Raw genomic sequence first — 18,432 nt, forward strand, 5'->3', positions numbered from 1 at the left:
GAGGCTCCGTGTTTCACATACTAGAGATCAGAGGTAAGGAGTCCCAAGCATCCGAGCCATGGTACAGAATTCAAGGTTGGGAGCAGACACGTCTACTCTGCGCTTTGAGACTGGATCATAGCTCGTACATGAAGCTGTACATTTTGGGGTGTTCTTTACTTGCTGGATGAAGGGGTAAAATGAAGAAGAAGAGTTGGAAGGAATATATAGAGCATTCTGTCTAGAAAAGTTCTGTGGTCCCAGTTTTCCTATGGTTATTCACTGAAACCACAGGTCAAAAGGAAATAACATAAGATCCAGATATGTCTCACTGAACTTGCCTAATTCTGTGAACTTGTCAATGTTTTCATTTATCTTTGCAAGCCAAGTTGTAAATCCAGACAGGCCCCATCCTTTTGAGCCTCATCAGATACTGGCAGAATGGAAATAACTGGCGTGTTAGTGATGGGATTATAAAGAAGCATTTAGGATTTTCCTAGGTCCTGCAGTCAATGGCTGTTCTTGCTGCAAGTGCGTCAGTCAAACCCAATCAAAAGAAATGTCGTCGGCCTGTTTCCTAGACACTAGAGGAGCAGGCTTTCTGCAGTGTGACCTGCCTTCCTCTTACAGGGTACTCACCCTGCAGGAGTCTGGTCACTGTGGGTCAGCCGAGCCAGCTTCTGATGCTCCTGCTCTCCTCCTTTCAGGAAACAGCATCCTCCATTCAGCTGCCGACAGCGTGACCAGCGCAGTGCAGAAGGCAAGCCAGGCCTTGAATGAGCGCGGAGAGAGATTAGGCCGAGCGGAGGAGAAGACAGAAGACCTGAAGAACAGTGCCCAGCAGTTTGCAGAAACTGCGCACAAGGTGGGCCAAGAGAGGGGCGGGCTTCTCAGCTCTGGGGTGTTGGGGAGCTACAGTGCCAAGAAACTTTATTTCAGTATTTCCCTGTCATGAGATACAAAATTAAGCTTTTTATTTCCCCGTTATGTAATTCCCATCTGCTACTTACTAAACACCTGAGTCGTGGAAAATTTCTTCTTGTACCTGGTTTCTTTGGCTCTTTTCTGATGTCCTCATCCGTTTCTCTGACATTCTGATCTTGGATCTTTAGGAACTATGGACCATCTTTAGTTCCTGCTCAGAAGTTTAGGGCTCAATTATCGAGGCACAGAATAGTGGGTGGGGGAGAAGAGATCAGGTCTTCGAATATCCCTGCCCCACTTAGCCAACACATGGAGGACGTGAGGCTGCTCGTGCTTGCTTTTCCATCCTGTCCCTTTCTTATCCTGAGTCTGCCATTGTGTCCGTATCTCTTCACCAGACACAAAGCAAGCCCTAGTCCCAGGGAACTGTGCACCTCGGGGCTAGTTTTCCCTCTGAGAGGGGTGGGTTGTTATTTCAGCGCCTCAATTCTGGGGCTCTGAGCTTGACCGGACCAGCGCTGAGCTGCCAGCAATACTCCCTGCAGCCCCTGCATCCAGAGAAGGGCATTTCCTGCTTGACTGAGTGCGCACTCTGCACATTCTCATACTGGCTGAGAACTGCGCCTTTTAGAAGGGAAAAGGGCAGTTTTTATTGGCAGCCAGCTATCTAAGGCAGTCATAAACCAAAGGAAAGAGAGGCCCTGTTGGTCAGGTGATAAAGAGGATTTATTACTGTTCTTGTGTTTCAGATCAAAGGGCAGTTTTTTTCTGGTTAGTGGTTTGAATTTAGGCTCCCAGAAACAACATCTGCTGATGACTTGTGTTGGCATGTCAGACTTACGATCTGGCCCTTAAAATACACTTTTCAGGTGACCTTTTGGGAAAAAAAAATAACTGGCTTTAACAGAAACCCCACTTCTGCTGAGGAAACAAAGATGGATAACCTAAAAAGCAATGAGAAAAATATCCCCAGCTGAGTTGCGGTGACCTCTTCTGGAGGCTCACGCTCAGGTCCAGTTGGGGATCCAGCTCTGAGTGGATGACTCCTGCTTTCTCTTCCTGCATCCCCTTTGTGCAACCCTGTCTTGTCGTCTTATTCATTCTCTGTCGTGACAGGGTCTTTATGCACTGTTGTCTGTGGGGCCCATTTCGAGTTCCTTCAAGGAGAATTGGCCAGATCTGCCTGAAAATGCAGACAGCCCTGCTGGAGGCCAGAGCCTCAGATTGCTGCTGTTGGTGCAGATGCAGAGAGAGTGAACTTGGATTTAAGGTCTCCCTAGTTCCTTCCTCCTTTCTCCAGTCTCTGTGACACAGAGATAATGATGATATGGAAATGCTGGCATTATAGCGTCAGCTTCTTTAACAACAACAGCAGCTTCCGTGATTTCAATGGGAGAACGGATAGTGGAAATCTGGGGAAACATTTAAGTTATTGAGTTGGGTAGAGAAGGCTAAAGGGAATAACTTTGTAACAATCTTCAGTTCTAGGAAGGGTGATAGTACAGGCATTTATCTTTCATGTCTTCCTACACAGAATAGAGCAATCAATAGTGCGCTGATAAAATTCTGCTAAAACAAGAATTTAGGTTAATGATTAAACCATGAACCAGGTTACCAAGGAAGATTGTGAAATTGCTCTTCCTAAGGTGGAGTAGACAATACCTGGATGTCATCCACGTAGGCGTCCCTCCCAGAGGGGGCTGTACAAACACTGGATTGGATCACCTAACCAGATGGCCTGAACTCTTGACCCTGGTAGCCCTGTTTCCCTGATACTGTGGCCAAGTTTGCTAGGTAGTTGGGAAAGCAATATGGAATAGTAGTTAACATCTTGTGTTTGAGTATAGCTCTATCATTTACCATCTTGGTGACCTTGGGCAAATGCTTCATTTCTCTAAGCCTCAGTTTTCTCATCAGTAAAATAGAGCACCATTCTTTATGAGAATGATAAGTACCTCCTAGAGTATTCAGAGAATTGAATGAGTTCAAAGCTATTAGCACAGTATGTAGTGCATATAAATCTAAATTACTATTATTTGTAATCATTTTCATATGTATTTTATATATATATCTTTTTTTTTTTTTTTTTTTTTACTGACCCTGCCCTATTCAGTCACATAATGAGCATGGTTGAGGGATTGGAGAATTGATACTGGTGGTTGAGGATCCTCAACACAGGGACAGGGAAGGAATGGAGGAGAAGATTTTGTACCTCCCAAACCCAAAGGGAAAGGGGTGTGGGAGGGCCTCCTGCTAAATGTTGATACTATCTAAACACAGATCAGCCCTTGAAACAGGACCTATCAGGATAGAAACTAATGCAGCCACCAAAGGCAAAGGGGTCTCTGGCTTGACCAGTGGGAAAATGTATTTCTAGCAGTTACCTGCTTTCACTCGGGAGAGGTGAGGCATGGACAGCTTGTGTTTATTTTGGTTTCCCCTCCCTTAGGTAATCTCAGGGGGAAAAGGAGGGGTTACTAGTGTCTGTTAATGTGTATGAGAGTTGGAGAGCGTCATGGCCAGACTTGCAGTTGTCTGAAACTGGGATGTGTGCCTATGAATCACTGGCACTGGCAGTATTCCTAACAAGCAGACTGACCTCTCTAGATAAGGTGTGGTTATTTTCCCAGGGCCTAGGACTCTTGATTTGGACCTGCTAGCATAGGCTGACCATGAAGATGTCATTTTACTGGACAAGCCACAGCCGGGCCTGCTGCTGAGGGGAGAGTTCAGAGATGGAACCCAGGCATTCTACCCACTAGACAAGCATGGCTCTGTTGACTCAGAAGGAGTAAGTTGTGCTTACAAGTGGGGGCCAGAACACATGGCAGAGTCCTGAGCAGAAAATGGCAATGCCAGGTGGCAGCTCCTAGAGCTCCCAGTTGAATAAGGGCACCCAACCCCAGCTGGAGAGTTTGGCACACCTTTGTAGAGTCCAGTAGAAAAGGGTCTTTGGCCTTCTAACTTGTTCCAGGACTCCTGCAATGACCCAGGTGCAAGAGTGAGTGAATCACTTTTGTACAACCCTGACTTCAAAATATGCAGGTGTTTGTCGTCTACAGTGCAGATAGAAAATGATCCTTTCCCCTCCGCCTCCCCAGACTGACTCCCCTACCTCCACTCTGGTGAGCCTGGTTTGAGGAAGTGTGGTTCTTTCTTGAGCTCCTAACTTCATGCAAAGTTAACCTTAGGAAAGTGACCGCAATCACAGAATCAGATCTGCTCACTTTCCTTTGCCGAAAAGCACAATGTTGCAGCAGGTGCAGTGCTTTGACGGCCCCACCATAGGCAGTGAGTCAGTAGACAAGAGCATTACCCACACTCAGACATCTTCAGATGACATTTCTTGCAGAAAAAAACATTGACCCGCCCTGTTTTTCACTAGCCTATGTGTGTGGAGGAAGAAAGGGCGTGTGGCATATCTCTCACTGGGAGGGAATGGCTGCCTCTATCCTTACTACCTAAGGAGCTCAGGTCTGGGTCTTAGGAGCACAGGTCTTATAATGCATAGTATTATACTATTATATTATTATAATATAATACTATTATATTAATACATAAAATACATGATTTTATTATTTATTATTGTTGATAAATAATAAAATCGTGACTGATACCAGGGAGATATACTGATACTGATACTGTATCTCCCTGGTATCAGTCACGATTTTATTATTATCATTTTTTAGGTTGAGTAGGTTACATGCGTAGCGTTGAAAGAGAACTCTTTCCATGAGATATTAAGAACACAAAACATATCAAAAGGAAATTTTAAATTTTAACAACTCTGACACCTAAATTTATCCATTGGCATTTAGAGTTGGAGACTTTTTTATAGACATAAGAGGAGGCTGAGGTGTGGAACAGCTGTGACTTTAGAGCTCAAGGTCATACAGCAGATTTGTAGCAGCAGGTATCCTGACCTCATTTCAGGCAGTGCTCTTTCTGCTCTACCTCCCTGCCTTCCATATTCTAACACTCCTAATTCCTAGGGAATTTTTAAATGAAAACTAAAATGATACTACTTTCTTAGTACATTCAGGCTGCTATAACAAAATACCATCAACTGGGTGATTTATATACAACAGAAATTTATTTCTTACAATTCTGGAGGCTGGGAAGTCAAAGATCAAGGAACTGGCAAATCCTGTGTCTGGTGAGGGCCTGTTGTTTGGTTCATACATGGCACCTTCTCATCATGTCCTCACATGGTGGAAGCAGTGAGGGGTCTCGCTTCAGCCACTTTGTAAGGACACTAATCTCATTCATGAGTGCTCTGCCCTCGTGACCTAACTGCCTCTCAAAGGTTCCACCTTCTAATAGTATCACCTTGGGGGTTAGGTTTCAACATAAGAATTTTGGGGAAACACAAACATTTGGACTATGGCAATACTCAAATAGCAAAATGTCCAGTAACTGTATTTCTGCAAATCTCAGCTGGTCGTGGGCCAGGGGCTCCCCTTAGCTCCATTCCAGATGCACTGTCCTGGTTACCAGGGTCTGGTTTGAACAGCAGCATAATCACAGTACTGAAGATTAATGGCTGTGGGTAAATTGTCACAAGCCCATTAGTTGAAAGTTAACAGCTCATTGAATACCAGGACAGCAGCACTGATCAAATATTTATGGTCAGTATTTATTATGCACAACACTTAACCGCTCTGTGTTGATGTGATGGTCCATGTTGCTGAATAATGTATAAAAACTAGAAACAGAGCAAGAAATAGAGGCCATGCAGTGATGAGGTTCAGAGTGTGGCCAGGAAGTGGGACAGATCTAAGCTAGAGCCCTGGCTCTGCCATTTGCACCAACCTGGACTATATGTTTCCTGGACTATAAACTCTTCGAGGTCAGGAGTACTTAGCCATCTCTACCCTTCTTGGCAAGAACCCACATCACTCAGCACGACAGCCTGGGCACATTTGGCACTTCCCAAGCCCTGTGTCTGACAGTTGACTGACTATCGGTTTCAGCATTGCAGAACATCTGTGGAGGTCTTCACCAGCATCACCAGACAGAGGTACCAGGAGCTCTTTCAGCTGAGGTTTCCCAAGCAGAGATTAACTTATCAACATGAGGACTGGTCCAAAGGTCCCCTCTATCACATGCAAACCTGGCCGGGGGCACTGCTTGTGAGTGTTGACCCTGCCTTTGCTGGTGGCTTAGCTGAGATGGCAGCCCCAGGGTTATAACTTACTTGTTGCAGATGTCAAGAAGAGAAAGAGAAGACTCAGGTTGCCTTGGATTTTGCTGGAGAAATGGATTAGTGACATCTTCCAAAATGATGCAGAGCACCACTGGGTGAAATCAGTAGGATCGGCCTTACTAATTCTTAAAAGGCAGAGAGCCTGGTCAGGATGCAGATGACAGGGCTTTCTGCAAAGTTATTGCCTGCAGAGAATCACCTGTTCTTTGCTCAAAGGATTTCTGAGCCACAGAACCCTAACCCCAGTTGTTCCCAGCCCCAACCACGGGAATTAGTCCCTGATATCAAACTCTGGATACATGAGGAGTTACAGTTCAGCCTCTGTTCTGCCTTCTGGTTCACCTCACTGTATGGACTCCTTGGGAAAGATCTGGCTAAGAAAAGTAAAGACAAATTTAATTTTATATTCTGCACCTGCATATCATTTCCTTAAATACATTATCGTGGGCTGGCTGGGCTTGGGAAAATATTGACTGATACTGTGGTATTTCATGTTCCCATTTAAAAGACCTAGTATTTTAATAGACTATGTTTTACAAACACCAATGGGAAAGGCATAAATCAAAGTCAGGATTTGGTGTGTTTTGGCCCTCGTCAATAACACAATTAAATTGTGAAGGACTGTGGACTTGGTTGAATGTCCAGGCTGCATATTAAATAGATGGTTGTAGATTGTCTCACTAAAAGCTGTTGATTTTTAATACTTCATGAGATGCCAGTAAATATAATTCAGGGGTGTCACTTCTCCTGGATAGCTGGGATCCCCAGCTGTTCCTAGGGTAATTCACTCATTCTGCCTGTCCACTTGTTTCTTCATTTGTTCCTTCAGTGTGATGAAAGAACACCACACAGCACTCCCTCCCACCTGGATGCATACACCGGCAAAGCTGTCATAAGGAAGAGTAACAAATGAAATGTCCCAGGAACTATTTGAGAAAATGTTGCACATTTAAAGGTGCTACTGTAATTAGTAATGGTGATCTGCCACAGAGAGTAGAATTTTGTGCTGCTTCGCATTGTGGAGGTGGAGAGGGAGCAGCACAGTGAAATCTCCCTGCTAATAAAGTCTTACTTTTCTCATTCCTGTCTCTCCTTAGCTCGCCATGAAGCACAAATGTTGAGAAACTGCCTATCCTGGTGACCCTTCTTAAGAGAAACTGAAGAGTTTGTTCAGCAGTTTTTACAAGAATTCGGGACCTCCGCTTGCTTCTTTTTTTCCAATATTTGGACACTTAGCGTGGTTTTTGTGTTTTCTTTTCAGATGTTAATGTGAAAGAAAAGGTGTTGCATTTTTACACTTCCCTAATGATCTTGCTAATAAATACTACAATAGCATCAGCTTCATTTTGGGTTTTTCCCTCCCCCCCACTGTGTGTATGTGTGTATATGTATGTTTTGAATATGTTTTCTTTATTAAAAAATATTTTTTGTAGTTTGAATGTGAAATTTGGACCAAATGATAAACTGCGCTGGGTCTAAACTGGCAACATTTTTTTCTCTGACATTAAGCAGGAAGACATTTTAATGTGGTGACATCAGATGTTGTTTTTCCTAGATGAAAATGAAAGTCAAGCAGTGATTAGTTTCACTCACTGTCCTAGCTACACTTAATTTGAAGATTAAAATTCTACATTGTAGAAAACAATTGGATTTATTGGGGAAAACAGCAGTCTTAGATTTTGCTCCTTACATAGTAATCTTTTGCATGAACCATCACTTGCATTCAAAAATAAAAAATCAGAATCACAGATAGAAATCTCTTTCCTGAGTTACAGCTTAAATACTCTTGCTACTTGTAGCCAGGGTGTTTATTTGGAATTATCATATGAAGGATAAAAATTTGAGAGTAAAGGCCTAAAGAAAAGCCTACCTAAAACCCTCTGTGTATTCACAGATGTTTCTCTTGTCATTGTCATAGTGATGGTCACTGGTATGGAAAAGCGCTTATATTTTTATCAAAAAATTGATTTGTCCAGATAAAGGTCTGTGTCAATGATAATGTGAACAAGTAGTACATTTAAAATATTTGTCTTGTCTTTTTACAGTCACGCCTATTTTAGAGACACCTTCATAATGTCCTTGGGAAAGGGCCTTTAGTTTCTTGGTATCTGGATTTTGGAGGTTTTGATGTTGTTTTTGCTATCTATTTATTTAATGTAATTTAACCTGTGAGTTTCTTGACAAATTGCATTTCATGGCAGTTGCACCTTGCCTGGTCTGATATAAAACAGCACAATCACGAACCTTTACATTGCAGTCAGTTTCAATACAGTTAGTCACACACCTCATGATTTTCTATTACTCAAGATAATAAGGGGCTTAGAGTCTAGAAGTTTTGTTTCCTAGAGGGTTAAAATGCTAAACATAAAAAAGCTGTGCTTTTTTATGAAACAAGGAGACAAGCTGCACATCTCAGACATATTGTAAGCCTACCACTGCAGCGCATTGATTTTTAAGCTGCCTGAATCTTCAGGACCCCTATCTATTCCATCCTATCCATTTTGCCAATTGAGTCGATGTGTATTGCAGCCTCTTACATAGGAGCATAAGATGATTTTTGGATTGTTAATACTGATTTAAATAGCTTGAGTTCTCCTAACTAAGCATTCCCAGGGAGAGAGAAAGTTTGTCTGTTGGGGAAAAAAATATCAGACGGTGCACATTAAAAAGGAGATGAGATTTGTTGGAGACAAATTTTAGAAGCCTTTTAGATGATCCAACTCAAGAAAACCCTCTATAAAATTTAATAAACTATATAAGTTAACTATAATATTTTATACTTTCTTTTTGGTGTCTTAAAAGTTTAAAGAAGTGAGGAACATGCCATTTGGTGAGTACTGTTGGAAGCTATTTTAATTTCTAGGAAAAGCCCCAAATATCACTCCAAATAGACTTTGCAGACCTCAATTCAGAATACACACACACAGAGAGAGAGAGAGAGAGAGAAAGAGAGAGAGATGTATTTATCTTTCCAAATGGGATTCTGGTTTCAGAGAGAGAGAGAGAGAGTTGGTATAAATAATTGAAAGGATAAATCTAAAACCCCCTGACAATCCGCCAAATTCAAGAACAGAATTAGTTGCCAAATCTCTAACAACAGTGTTTGGGAAGCTGCTTCTAAAGTAGCTGAGGATGAGGTCATAAGCATACTGTGAAACCCAAGATTCTTCTTCCCTGGTAGAATTATAATAGTTACTCTTGATACATGTAACTATTCCATGAGTTGCCCTCTTTCCTCTCTGCTTATCCTTTTAGACCTAAGTCTCATTGGAAATAGCCTGAATTAGAAGAAAGCCCACCTGAATCTTTATTAGCCCCCTCTAATGATTAGTTTCCAGGCTGTGTTCATACCTTTGACCTCTCAGTGTCAAAAGTCCTACCTAGGCTTCCCCACAACAGAGAGGGCCGTAACAGCAATCCCTGCCCCTCCTTTACCTCCCAGCCTCTTGCAGAGGAGCCCAGTGATAACACATGTGAAGTTCTTTGCTATCCTTTTGTAGAAGGTGCTGCAGTACAAAGTATTAATACAGTCTAACTTAGACAAAATAACTCTCATCATTTGGGACCAGCTTGTTTGGCTGAGCTTGTCAGAAGACATTTCGTTTGTTTGTTTCATTTCTGCACTTCTCTATGAATTTTGGGATACTATATTTCTGTGAAGGACTTACTGTATGGACAACTCATAAAGGAAAAAACTTTCCAGTATTACCACTTCTTCCTGGAATATAGCTATAGTATTTCTCACTAGTATTATTAGATACCTGTGTACAGAAAGTATGCAGTTATTCAGGTTAATGTTTCATATTAAAGAATGTATTTGTAAAATGTAACATGATCAGTAGTTACCTTTTTTCAAGCTTTGAAGAAGTTCAGATTACGTGTTAGACTTAAATTACAGTGAAATCTGTTTTAATACTACTTTTGTGGCTAGCAAAGATTGTGTATCTATTTAAAATTATTTACAGGATGCCCTAAATAAAGGGCATTAAAGATAGGTTTAGCTCTTAATTTTAGAAATTGTGACACTCCTGATGTCTGTCGTACAGTTATTAATTCTTCAGAAGTTCTCTGAGATGTCAAATACAATTTTTGTTTAATTCAGAGATAAGTAACACCTGCTCTATTGATTCACTATTACAGCAAATCCTAATTTTGTCATTAAATATTTTAACTCTGTGATGAAATTTGTTTCTTGCAGTTATTTATGAAATCTATAAAACACTAACAGATAAGTACATGTCACCACATTTTTTATACTAATAGGAAAATCTTATGTGCCTAAGGGGAAACCTCAGAACTAGTATTAGCATGATGATAAAATGTCATTACATATGTTCTAATGGAAAAGCTTGGAATGTAATAAAGACTAAAGAGCTAACCTTAATCTAGACAATGGGCATCTATTCAGCAAGTTTTTTTTTTCCTTCTCCTGGGTGAAGCAATTAAGCTGATTAATAATTACCTTTCTCCTGATATTAGTGATGTGCACCATTCGAGTTCATATTATAGCATGTGCCCTCATTCAGCGAACTAGTTTCATGCCCTGTTAAATTGGAAAGAAGACTTGCTTGTATTGTGTCAATTTATTTTTATGGGAAAGCAAATGCAACATATTGCATCGCCCCATTTGTTTTCAAGGCAAGTGATTTGGGCGACTACTGCAGCAGAACAGCTGTCTCTGGGTTGGCGTGGACGCTCAATAAAGCAAGGGGGACTTGGAGATATTTCCTGGGAGGAGTGCAGGTGGAAAGGAAAGACTGCAGTCTTCACTTTTCAGAGAAGAATGAGTAGAGATATGGTTTGGGTAGATGAGGACCCAGCCTTAAGTGAATTATGCATTTAAAGGCACTTGCTCTTGTGAACTAAATTATAAGCCGATTGCCCTGCAAAGATTATCCTTTTTTAATATAATTTTTATTAGCGATTACACCACAACCAACTCTCAAATTTTACGGGAGGATTAATATAAGAAATCGGTGGTGCCTTTCCCCTGCATCAATGAGAACATGCTTAGGAAAAATGATTGACTTATCATAATCATCATCTGCCTCAACAAGCAGATTGGGGCAGACGTGGGGAAACAGAAGGGGAGGCGCGGTGAAAAACACCAGAAATAAATTTCAAGATGCAAATGTCTGAGTATTGTTTTCTGTTGCTACCCATTCTGTGTGCCTTTCATAGGATAACTTGTGTGGTAGCCGGAAGTACGTATGCATGTTCACCTAAGCACTCTCAGCAGGCGTGGAGAAGACAGCTGTGCACTGCTCTTGCATAGCCCCCTGAGTCACTCTATGCCAGCTTCCTGCCCATCTTGGCACGGGTGGGCAGGGGACAGTACTTCCTAGTGCCAGTGAAATTGTGGCAGTGCTACAGGTGGACCATTATCAGAGCATGAAGACAAGCAAAGATGTAAGAGACACGGAAAAAGGACACATCCCACCCACAAGGCAAGTCTCACATTCTCTAAACGTGAATGCACTAACAGTCCTCTTTAACAAGATGGTGCAAAGGATGGGTTTTCTTGTGGTTTGCTTTCTTAAAATCTAGAAAATACATCTAAAATGGTTTTGTATAACCAAACCAACCTGATGGTAAATTTGCCTTCATTTATACCTTTGCCCCAACCTTTTGAACAGTCTTCTTTCTCCTGTTCATGCCCTCCTTGCTTCCTGGCCCTTCCTAAATCCTGCTTTAGCTCTCCCTAAGGCGTTACCCGTAAATAAAGTATTGGTTTACAGTGGCTTCTTAGAGCAGTTCCTCCACCCTGGCTGCCTGCCACAACCAATTGGGGAGCTTTTAGAAATAAACACATTTTACTCCCAAATTTGCCATTTTGATGTCGTTGGTCATGTTGTGTTTTCTAAAGGAAAAAAAAAAAAAAATTCCAGCAGGTCTGGGATGATCTGGCACCTGGCTTCCCCAGATGTTTACTAGATTTTAAACCAGCAAATTAAAGCTGTTGAGGGCCAGGCTCATGCCTGTAATCCCAGCACTTTGAGAGGCTGAGGTGGACAGAACACTTGAGCCCAAGAGTTCGAGACAAGCCTGGGCAACATGGTGAAACCCCATCTCTACAAGAAATACAAAAAATAGCCAAGCGTGGTTGTGCACACCTATAGTCCCAGCTACTGAGGAGGCTGAGGTGGGAGGATCACTTGAGCCTGGGATGTTGAGGCTGCAGTGAGCCATGATTGTGCCACTACACTCCAGCCTGGGTGACAGAGCAAGACCTTGTCAAAAAAAAAAAAAAATCGAGAAAATTAAATATAATGTGCATTTAAGCTATATTACTACTATAGTGTAACCTGCCTTAACCCCCATTTTATTTTCTCCCTTTAGCCTCATCTGGAACCTCAGGATTTCCAGAGTTGTTATTTTCACTTCCCACCTCTCTCCCTCCCCTAAAGTTTTCTGACACATTTTCTTCTTTCTGCTCACGAGTCATGAACCTGGGCATAACAGTGTCTGCCCCCGTGGTCCATCTCACTGGCCACTGATGGACGTAGTTCGATGAGGCAAAGCTGCCTTGCCTCCTTCAGCCCACAGGGACTAACGGACAGACCTACATGATGCTGAGTTGTTTGCTGATGTATATTATTATTGCTCTCATATTTTGTCTGTTAGACGTTTTAAATGCTACTGATTTTCTCAGATAAAGTGGAGATATTTTTGTACATTATTTTCCTGTCTTTTGCATACTCAGCCAGCCCAAGGATGCCTGTTTCTATGGCTCCCAGCCTCATCACACATCCAGACTTAGATGTGTCAAGAGCTGGACAGGAATTTCTAGTCCTGCAAGTCCCAGGTGTCACTTGTCAGCACTAGATATGGAGCCTTTGTCCCACGACATTGTATCACAATTGCTTTGCCACTTTGTCAGATGACATGGAAAGAAGAAAAATGAGCCCATGAGTTCTCTGAGCTTAACCCTGCGATTTAAAACATGCCACGGATGACCCATAGTATCTGAAGAAAATCCCTTAATTGTAACACTGCATCCTTAGTGTTTGAAGCCTCAAGCCTTCTGTTAGCTTTCCTTAAAACAATTCCTTTCTTTTACTGCCCCAGGAAGATAAATCTGGTTTCTACTATTAAATGTCATTTTATTCATAGTACAGTGGCTTCTTTCAGGGGATGTTTTGTGTTTTTGGAACTGGAGATACAGTGACTGATACTGGTAAACACATTTACATTGATCCTAAACCTTCCAATACTGAAGGAGCCTTGGCATTTGGACAGAAGGAAAATGAGGGAAATAAGAATGTATGAATTGTGCCCTACCTGGAACCTCCTGGGGTGGAAAAATAAAACGCATCGCCTTTTAGCAGGCGTGGATGAGGACAGGGAGCCCCCTTGTGGTGATTTCCTGGAGGCAGCATTGCATCATATTTAAGATGAGGACCTAGGTTCACCTGCCCTGCTCTGAAATCCAGCTCCAGTTTTACCACGTATGAGGCCTTGAGTAAGTTACTGACTCTCTCTGTGCCTGTTTTCTTTAAAATGGGGGTGATCATTATAAGGATTGATGAAATAATGAATGTAAAACCTTTAGCCCCGTGCCTGACACATAAGGGCTCCATGTATGTCAGCTTGGCAGTGGGCTACTTCCCTGTAATGGACCCAGAACAAAGCAGTAAACTTTACAGGCCTGGATGCTTGCCACACTGTGCTGCTGGCTGGTAGAACAGACAAACCTTCCTTAAATTCCTGTTAGCATAGGACACACGGGGCAGACATTATTGTACCGAGGTACACTCATTTTTATGGCCCAGGGATGAAGACCCCTTGACATCCCATAGATGCCCGCTCTGGGATAAAGGAGAGACTCCTGGACTACAGGAACCCAGTGTTGGGCACTTTCTGGAAAAAAAAAGTTCCAAAAAGGCTAAATTTGCAAGAGACAGAAGTGAGACAAATTGGCCTCCATGTCTGTCATCAACTATGGGGATGGAAATGAATGGTTTTATGATCTGGGAGATGATTGGACATGTCTTTTGGACAATAATTCATACTCCCCTTGAAAAACAATGTTTAAGGTTGTTCTACAGATATACTGGTGTGATTCCAAGGATGCTGGAAGGCCTTTCTCAAAAATAAGCCACTCCCAAATGACTTAAGTTGATAGTAATTAAAAGAGAACCATTTACTCCACAAATTGAACCTGGGTCTAGAGTGAAAATAGCTCTAAGAGAAAAAAGGAAGTGACTAACATCTCACTAATGTGTAAATTTGTAATAACATACCTTTTATGGAAGCATCTTGAGGTGTTCAGTTAAAAGGAAGGTCTCAGAAATTCTATGTTGTCAGCATACCATGTTCTCCCATAGTTGCCTTGATGCTATTAACGACCAACATTATTATTAGGTCATTTGGAAAGGACAGTCCAAGCAAGGGGGATCATGCTACTTATAATAGTGGACCTGCCCCAACCAAAATATCAAACTCTACTCCTCTAAATATTGCACTGTGCATTACGCTTGTGCCTGGCCTCAAGTGATCCTCCTGCTTCCCATTCCAAAGTGCTGGGATTATGGACATGAGCCATTGCAGCCAGTTTGCAAATTTCTTTTTGAAAAAGGAAACTAACTAGGATCTTTTCTAGCAGAGAGCCTCCTGGCTTTGTCACTAGCTTTGTGTTCTTAAGCAAATGATACAGTTTAATCTGTATCTGGATCTTTATGTTGCACAGGAAAATCGTCCCCACCCTGCATGCCTTGGAGGCCTGGTGAGTAAAGTGGATTGTGGAATGTGAAAGAGCTCTGGTAAGTCCAAAGTGCTGAGGAGGTGTGCATTACTCACTAAAACCTGGATCTTTCACTGGTCCCACTCAACATTTAGAGGAATCTCTTATCTACCTCTACCCCTTCCCCTACAAGCTCATCCCTGAAGTACTAGATAGTATCATGACTTCCTTCTCCCCCTCAAAGGAAAAAAACCTCCTGACACTTGGACTCTATTTGCCATCATGGGAAGTAGAACAAAAGCAATAGTAGAAGACAGTTCCAACCTGCTCGGGGAAGGAGACAGCTGGACTGGAGTCCATCCCGGGGAGGGAGAGATTCAGAGCATTCCAGGGACTGAGGGAGAGTGTGATGCCAGACGGTCAGCCTGTAGGCAGTCCACCCCAGAGTCCCTGACAACTCTTCAGAGTCTGACATACTGTTGGAGAAACTGATCTCTACCCACTTGGGAAGACTTATTGAAAACAAACTATAAAATTTTAGAAAGCAGCCAGGGAGAGTGGACCTCCTCTCCCCCAGCATGGGGACTGAACTGAGGCACACTCAGGTCCTTACATCTGGTCATCTAACGTGAGAGTCACATAGAGGGGGCCACACCAATGGCCAAAGTCTTGGGAATTCACTGGGTAAAAGTGGAAGGAATGGTGACTCAGTTATCCCAGGGAGACAGGATACACATGGAAAGATGCAATCCAAGGCCATCCTTTCTGATAAAGACTCGGCTCACCTAAACACCACTCCCTGAGGGCAGCACTGTCATCCTGACTAGAGAAGACCCAGCCGCCAGCTCTCTGCTGCCTTGTGAGGGTGCCCGGCCTGGCCTCACTTTCCTCGTGGAAACAGCAGAAGGAAGGACGGGAAGAAGGTGTAACTGTCTCCCCTCAGCCTGATGCTGAGCTGGTCTAAGCTGTCTACTTCATGCTTCTGCTCCTCTGGCTCCGCCATGATCCTCCATGGTGGCTGAGCCACCCTCCCTACATAAGGTTGCCCTTGTGCACCTACCACCCACCCAATCTGCTGGATGTGGACACCACAGGTGGAAGGAGTGCGAGCCAGAAGCCCCCCGCCCCAACAAGTCTTCCCACAGGTCCCTGTCCTGCTTCTCCCTTTGTTCAAGTCCTCTCTGCAGAGGTGGGATGAGGGGAAGGAAGGCAGAAGGAGGCTGAGGTTTCCACATGAGGGGTTGAGGGAGCTCTAACAAATGCTATCCTTACAAAGCATGAGCGGCAGGAAAGGGCAAGGAGGGGAAATTGCTGAATCTACTTCAGAAGCCATTCAAACCCGTCCAACAGTCTGTCAACAGATGACGGCTTCCAGCACTTCCCACAGGCCTTAATTCCATAAGCAAACCCACAAGAGACACTGACCTAAAATTTTTATTTTTTTTTTATTTTCTTTTTTTTTTTATTTTTCTTGAGACAGAGTCTTACTCTGTCACCCAGGCTGGAGTGCAATGGTGCAATCTCAGCTCACTGCAACCTCCGCTTCCTGGGTTCAAGCAATTCTCCTGCCTCAGTCTCCCTAAGAGCTAGGATTACAGGCACCCGCCACCACGCCCAGCTTATTTTTGTATTTTTAGTAGAGACGGGGTTTCACCATGATGTCCAGGCTGGTCTCAAACTCCTGGCCTCAAGTGATCCGCCACACCTTGGCCTCCTAAAGTGCTGGGATTACAGGCGTGAGCCACAGCGCCCAGCTGGCCTAATTTTTTATCGTGGGGTTTTCTTTAGGAAAAAAAAAAAAGCCTTAAATTATAGTTCTCAGGTTTGCTTATGCCTAGAGAGAGAGATCCATGCCCCTCCCACGCCCCTGAGTTCCATCAGGACCATAAACAAACACCATCCCGTTACTCATTAGCCCTTACCTGGCCTGGCCATCTTTCAGTTCTCCAAACATGCGAGACTTTCACACCTGAAAACCTTCGCACGGCTGTGACTGTGTGAGGAACACTTCTTTCCCTGACCCTTCACACAGCTGATCATTTCTGGACTATCAAGTCTCCACTTAAATGTCTCCTCAGAAAGGCTTCCCCTGACCATCACTTCTAAAGTAGACCTCATGGCTTTCCCTCCTCATGACCTGCCCTTCTTTCTTTCCACAGAACCTAAGGAAATGCGTGTTTGTACATTTGTCTACTTCTTTATTGTTTTGTCCATGATACATTAAGCTCTGACAGGCGAGGAACCATGTCTATTTTGTTCACCAGGCTGCTAAGATTTATCAGGCACTTAATAGATTCTTTTTAAATGAACAAACCTGCCCTATGCTAAAGCCCCCATGCAGAAGGGGCACAAATGGGAGTTACAGGAAAAAAAAAAAAAACCCAAGTAACTAAATATATGAAACGATATTCAGCCTCACTCATAGAGAAATGCAAATTTTGTAAAAGGTAGCTTTCAAAAGCTTGATTACACTTGACAATCAAATGCTATTGAATGGGAGGATAAATTGAGACCACATTTTAGAAGGCAAAACATTTGAAACCATCAACATTTTTCAGGCTTCAAATTGCCTGGGCCTGCCCTCCTGACTCAGCCCTTCTCCGGGTCTGCACTCAGCGGGTCTCCAGCCGCCAGCCTCTCCCGCCGCTCAGCACTGCCTGCCACACAGCATGCTGCTACCGAGCTTGCCCTCATTAGGGCGGCTCCGTAACAGCAAGTTTCTCCAACCTCTGGAAGGCAGAAAGCAGCCATCAGAGGGCACTTAATTCCCCAAGACAAATAAATAAATAAATAAACAAACCCTGCTTGTTGTTGTCCTGTTTCATATTTGATATTGGCAGGTTCTTCCACTGCTCCCATTCAACTTCTGCAGCCATATATCTTCCCTGATTCTTCAGGACTTTCCTCTTCTTTGGGATTCTAAATCTGGGAGAGAAGAAGAAATAATGGATTTCTAAGCTGCAAAGTTACTTCTTGTATTGGGTGATCTTTTTATTCATTTATGCCAGTTATCATTTTACTGTTCCCAGTTTCAGATCTGCCCTTCTTTGCCCTGCTGTGTTATGCTGGAGCTGGACTCTGTGAACATTGCGCCTGCTGCTTCTAAAGGTTAACTACCTTTTACTAATTAACAATTCCTTATATTAAAATCTTCCTGTTAACACAACTGGCATGGTTTCCTAGTCCTGCCTGGCCCTGCCTGATACACCATTTCAGTAGATGCTCAGTCAACTTGGCGTAGCCCCTGTGCCAGACCTTTACCATTCACCAGAGCATCTTTTGGCAAATCCCTTACTTTTGGCAAATGATCTAATTTTCTACTTTGCTAAGATCAGGACTATGCCACACAAAATCATTTCACTTTCCCTTCCTTCCTTGTCTAAGTTATTTTGGATCTCTGCATGCCCAACTGTAATAGCTGCCCACAATGAGGAGGGCTCCTCTTCTAGAGCCCTTCATCCCCTTCTCTTCCTGCTGCTTCCAGTACCTTGTTCCATCAACAAGAGCCCCCCTTTCCTTGTGTCTTTGGTCTATGCTTGTATCCTCCATTGTGAAATCTGTAACATACCATCTTCTCACCAACTCTGCACAAAAAAAACACCATGAGAGAATGGTGCTGACTCCCTAGCCCTTACAAGTT

At 43.0% G+C, this 18,432-nt stretch overlaps 1 protein-coding gene and 1 long non-coding RNA gene across 10 annotated transcripts in view; one reads left to right on the top strand and one right to left on the bottom strand.

The window, feature by feature from the left end:
• The window catches only part of LOC105477886 (syntaxin binding protein 6), a 254,686-nt gene extending 245,633 nt beyond the window's left edge, over positions 1-9,053 (top strand). For all 7 annotated transcript variants that reach the window (XM_011734772.3, XM_011734774.2, XM_011734773.3 and 4 more), the window contains 2 exons: positions 687-844; positions 7,207-9,053. In XM_011734772.3, the coding sequence (XP_011733074.1) occupies positions 687-844; positions 7,207-7,230 (182 nt within the window). In that variant the 3' untranslated portion in view covers positions 7,231-9,053. The remainder of the gene's footprint in view (positions 1-686; positions 845-7,206) is intronic.
• Positions 1-17,879, bottom strand: part of LOC105477887 (uncharacterized) — a 116,308-nt gene extending 98,429 nt beyond the window's left edge. For all 3 annotated transcript variants that reach the window (XR_011625982.1, XR_003017190.2, XR_011625981.1), the window contains exons 1-3: positions 17,813-17,879; positions 17,593-17,717; positions 14,353-14,447 (exon numbers count right to left, since the gene is read on the bottom strand). This is a non-coding gene — a long non-coding RNA (uncharacterized lncRNA). The remainder of the gene's footprint in view (positions 1-14,352; positions 14,448-17,592; positions 17,718-17,812) is intronic.
• Positions 17,880-18,432: the final 553 nt, after the last annotated feature.

The sequence above is a fragment of the Macaca nemestrina genome, chromosome 7, assembly GCF_043159975.1.
Source record: "Macaca nemestrina isolate mMacNem1 chromosome 7, mMacNem.hap1, whole genome shotgun sequence".
NCBI lineage: Eukaryota > Metazoa > Chordata > Mammalia > Primates > Cercopithecidae > Macaca > Macaca nemestrina.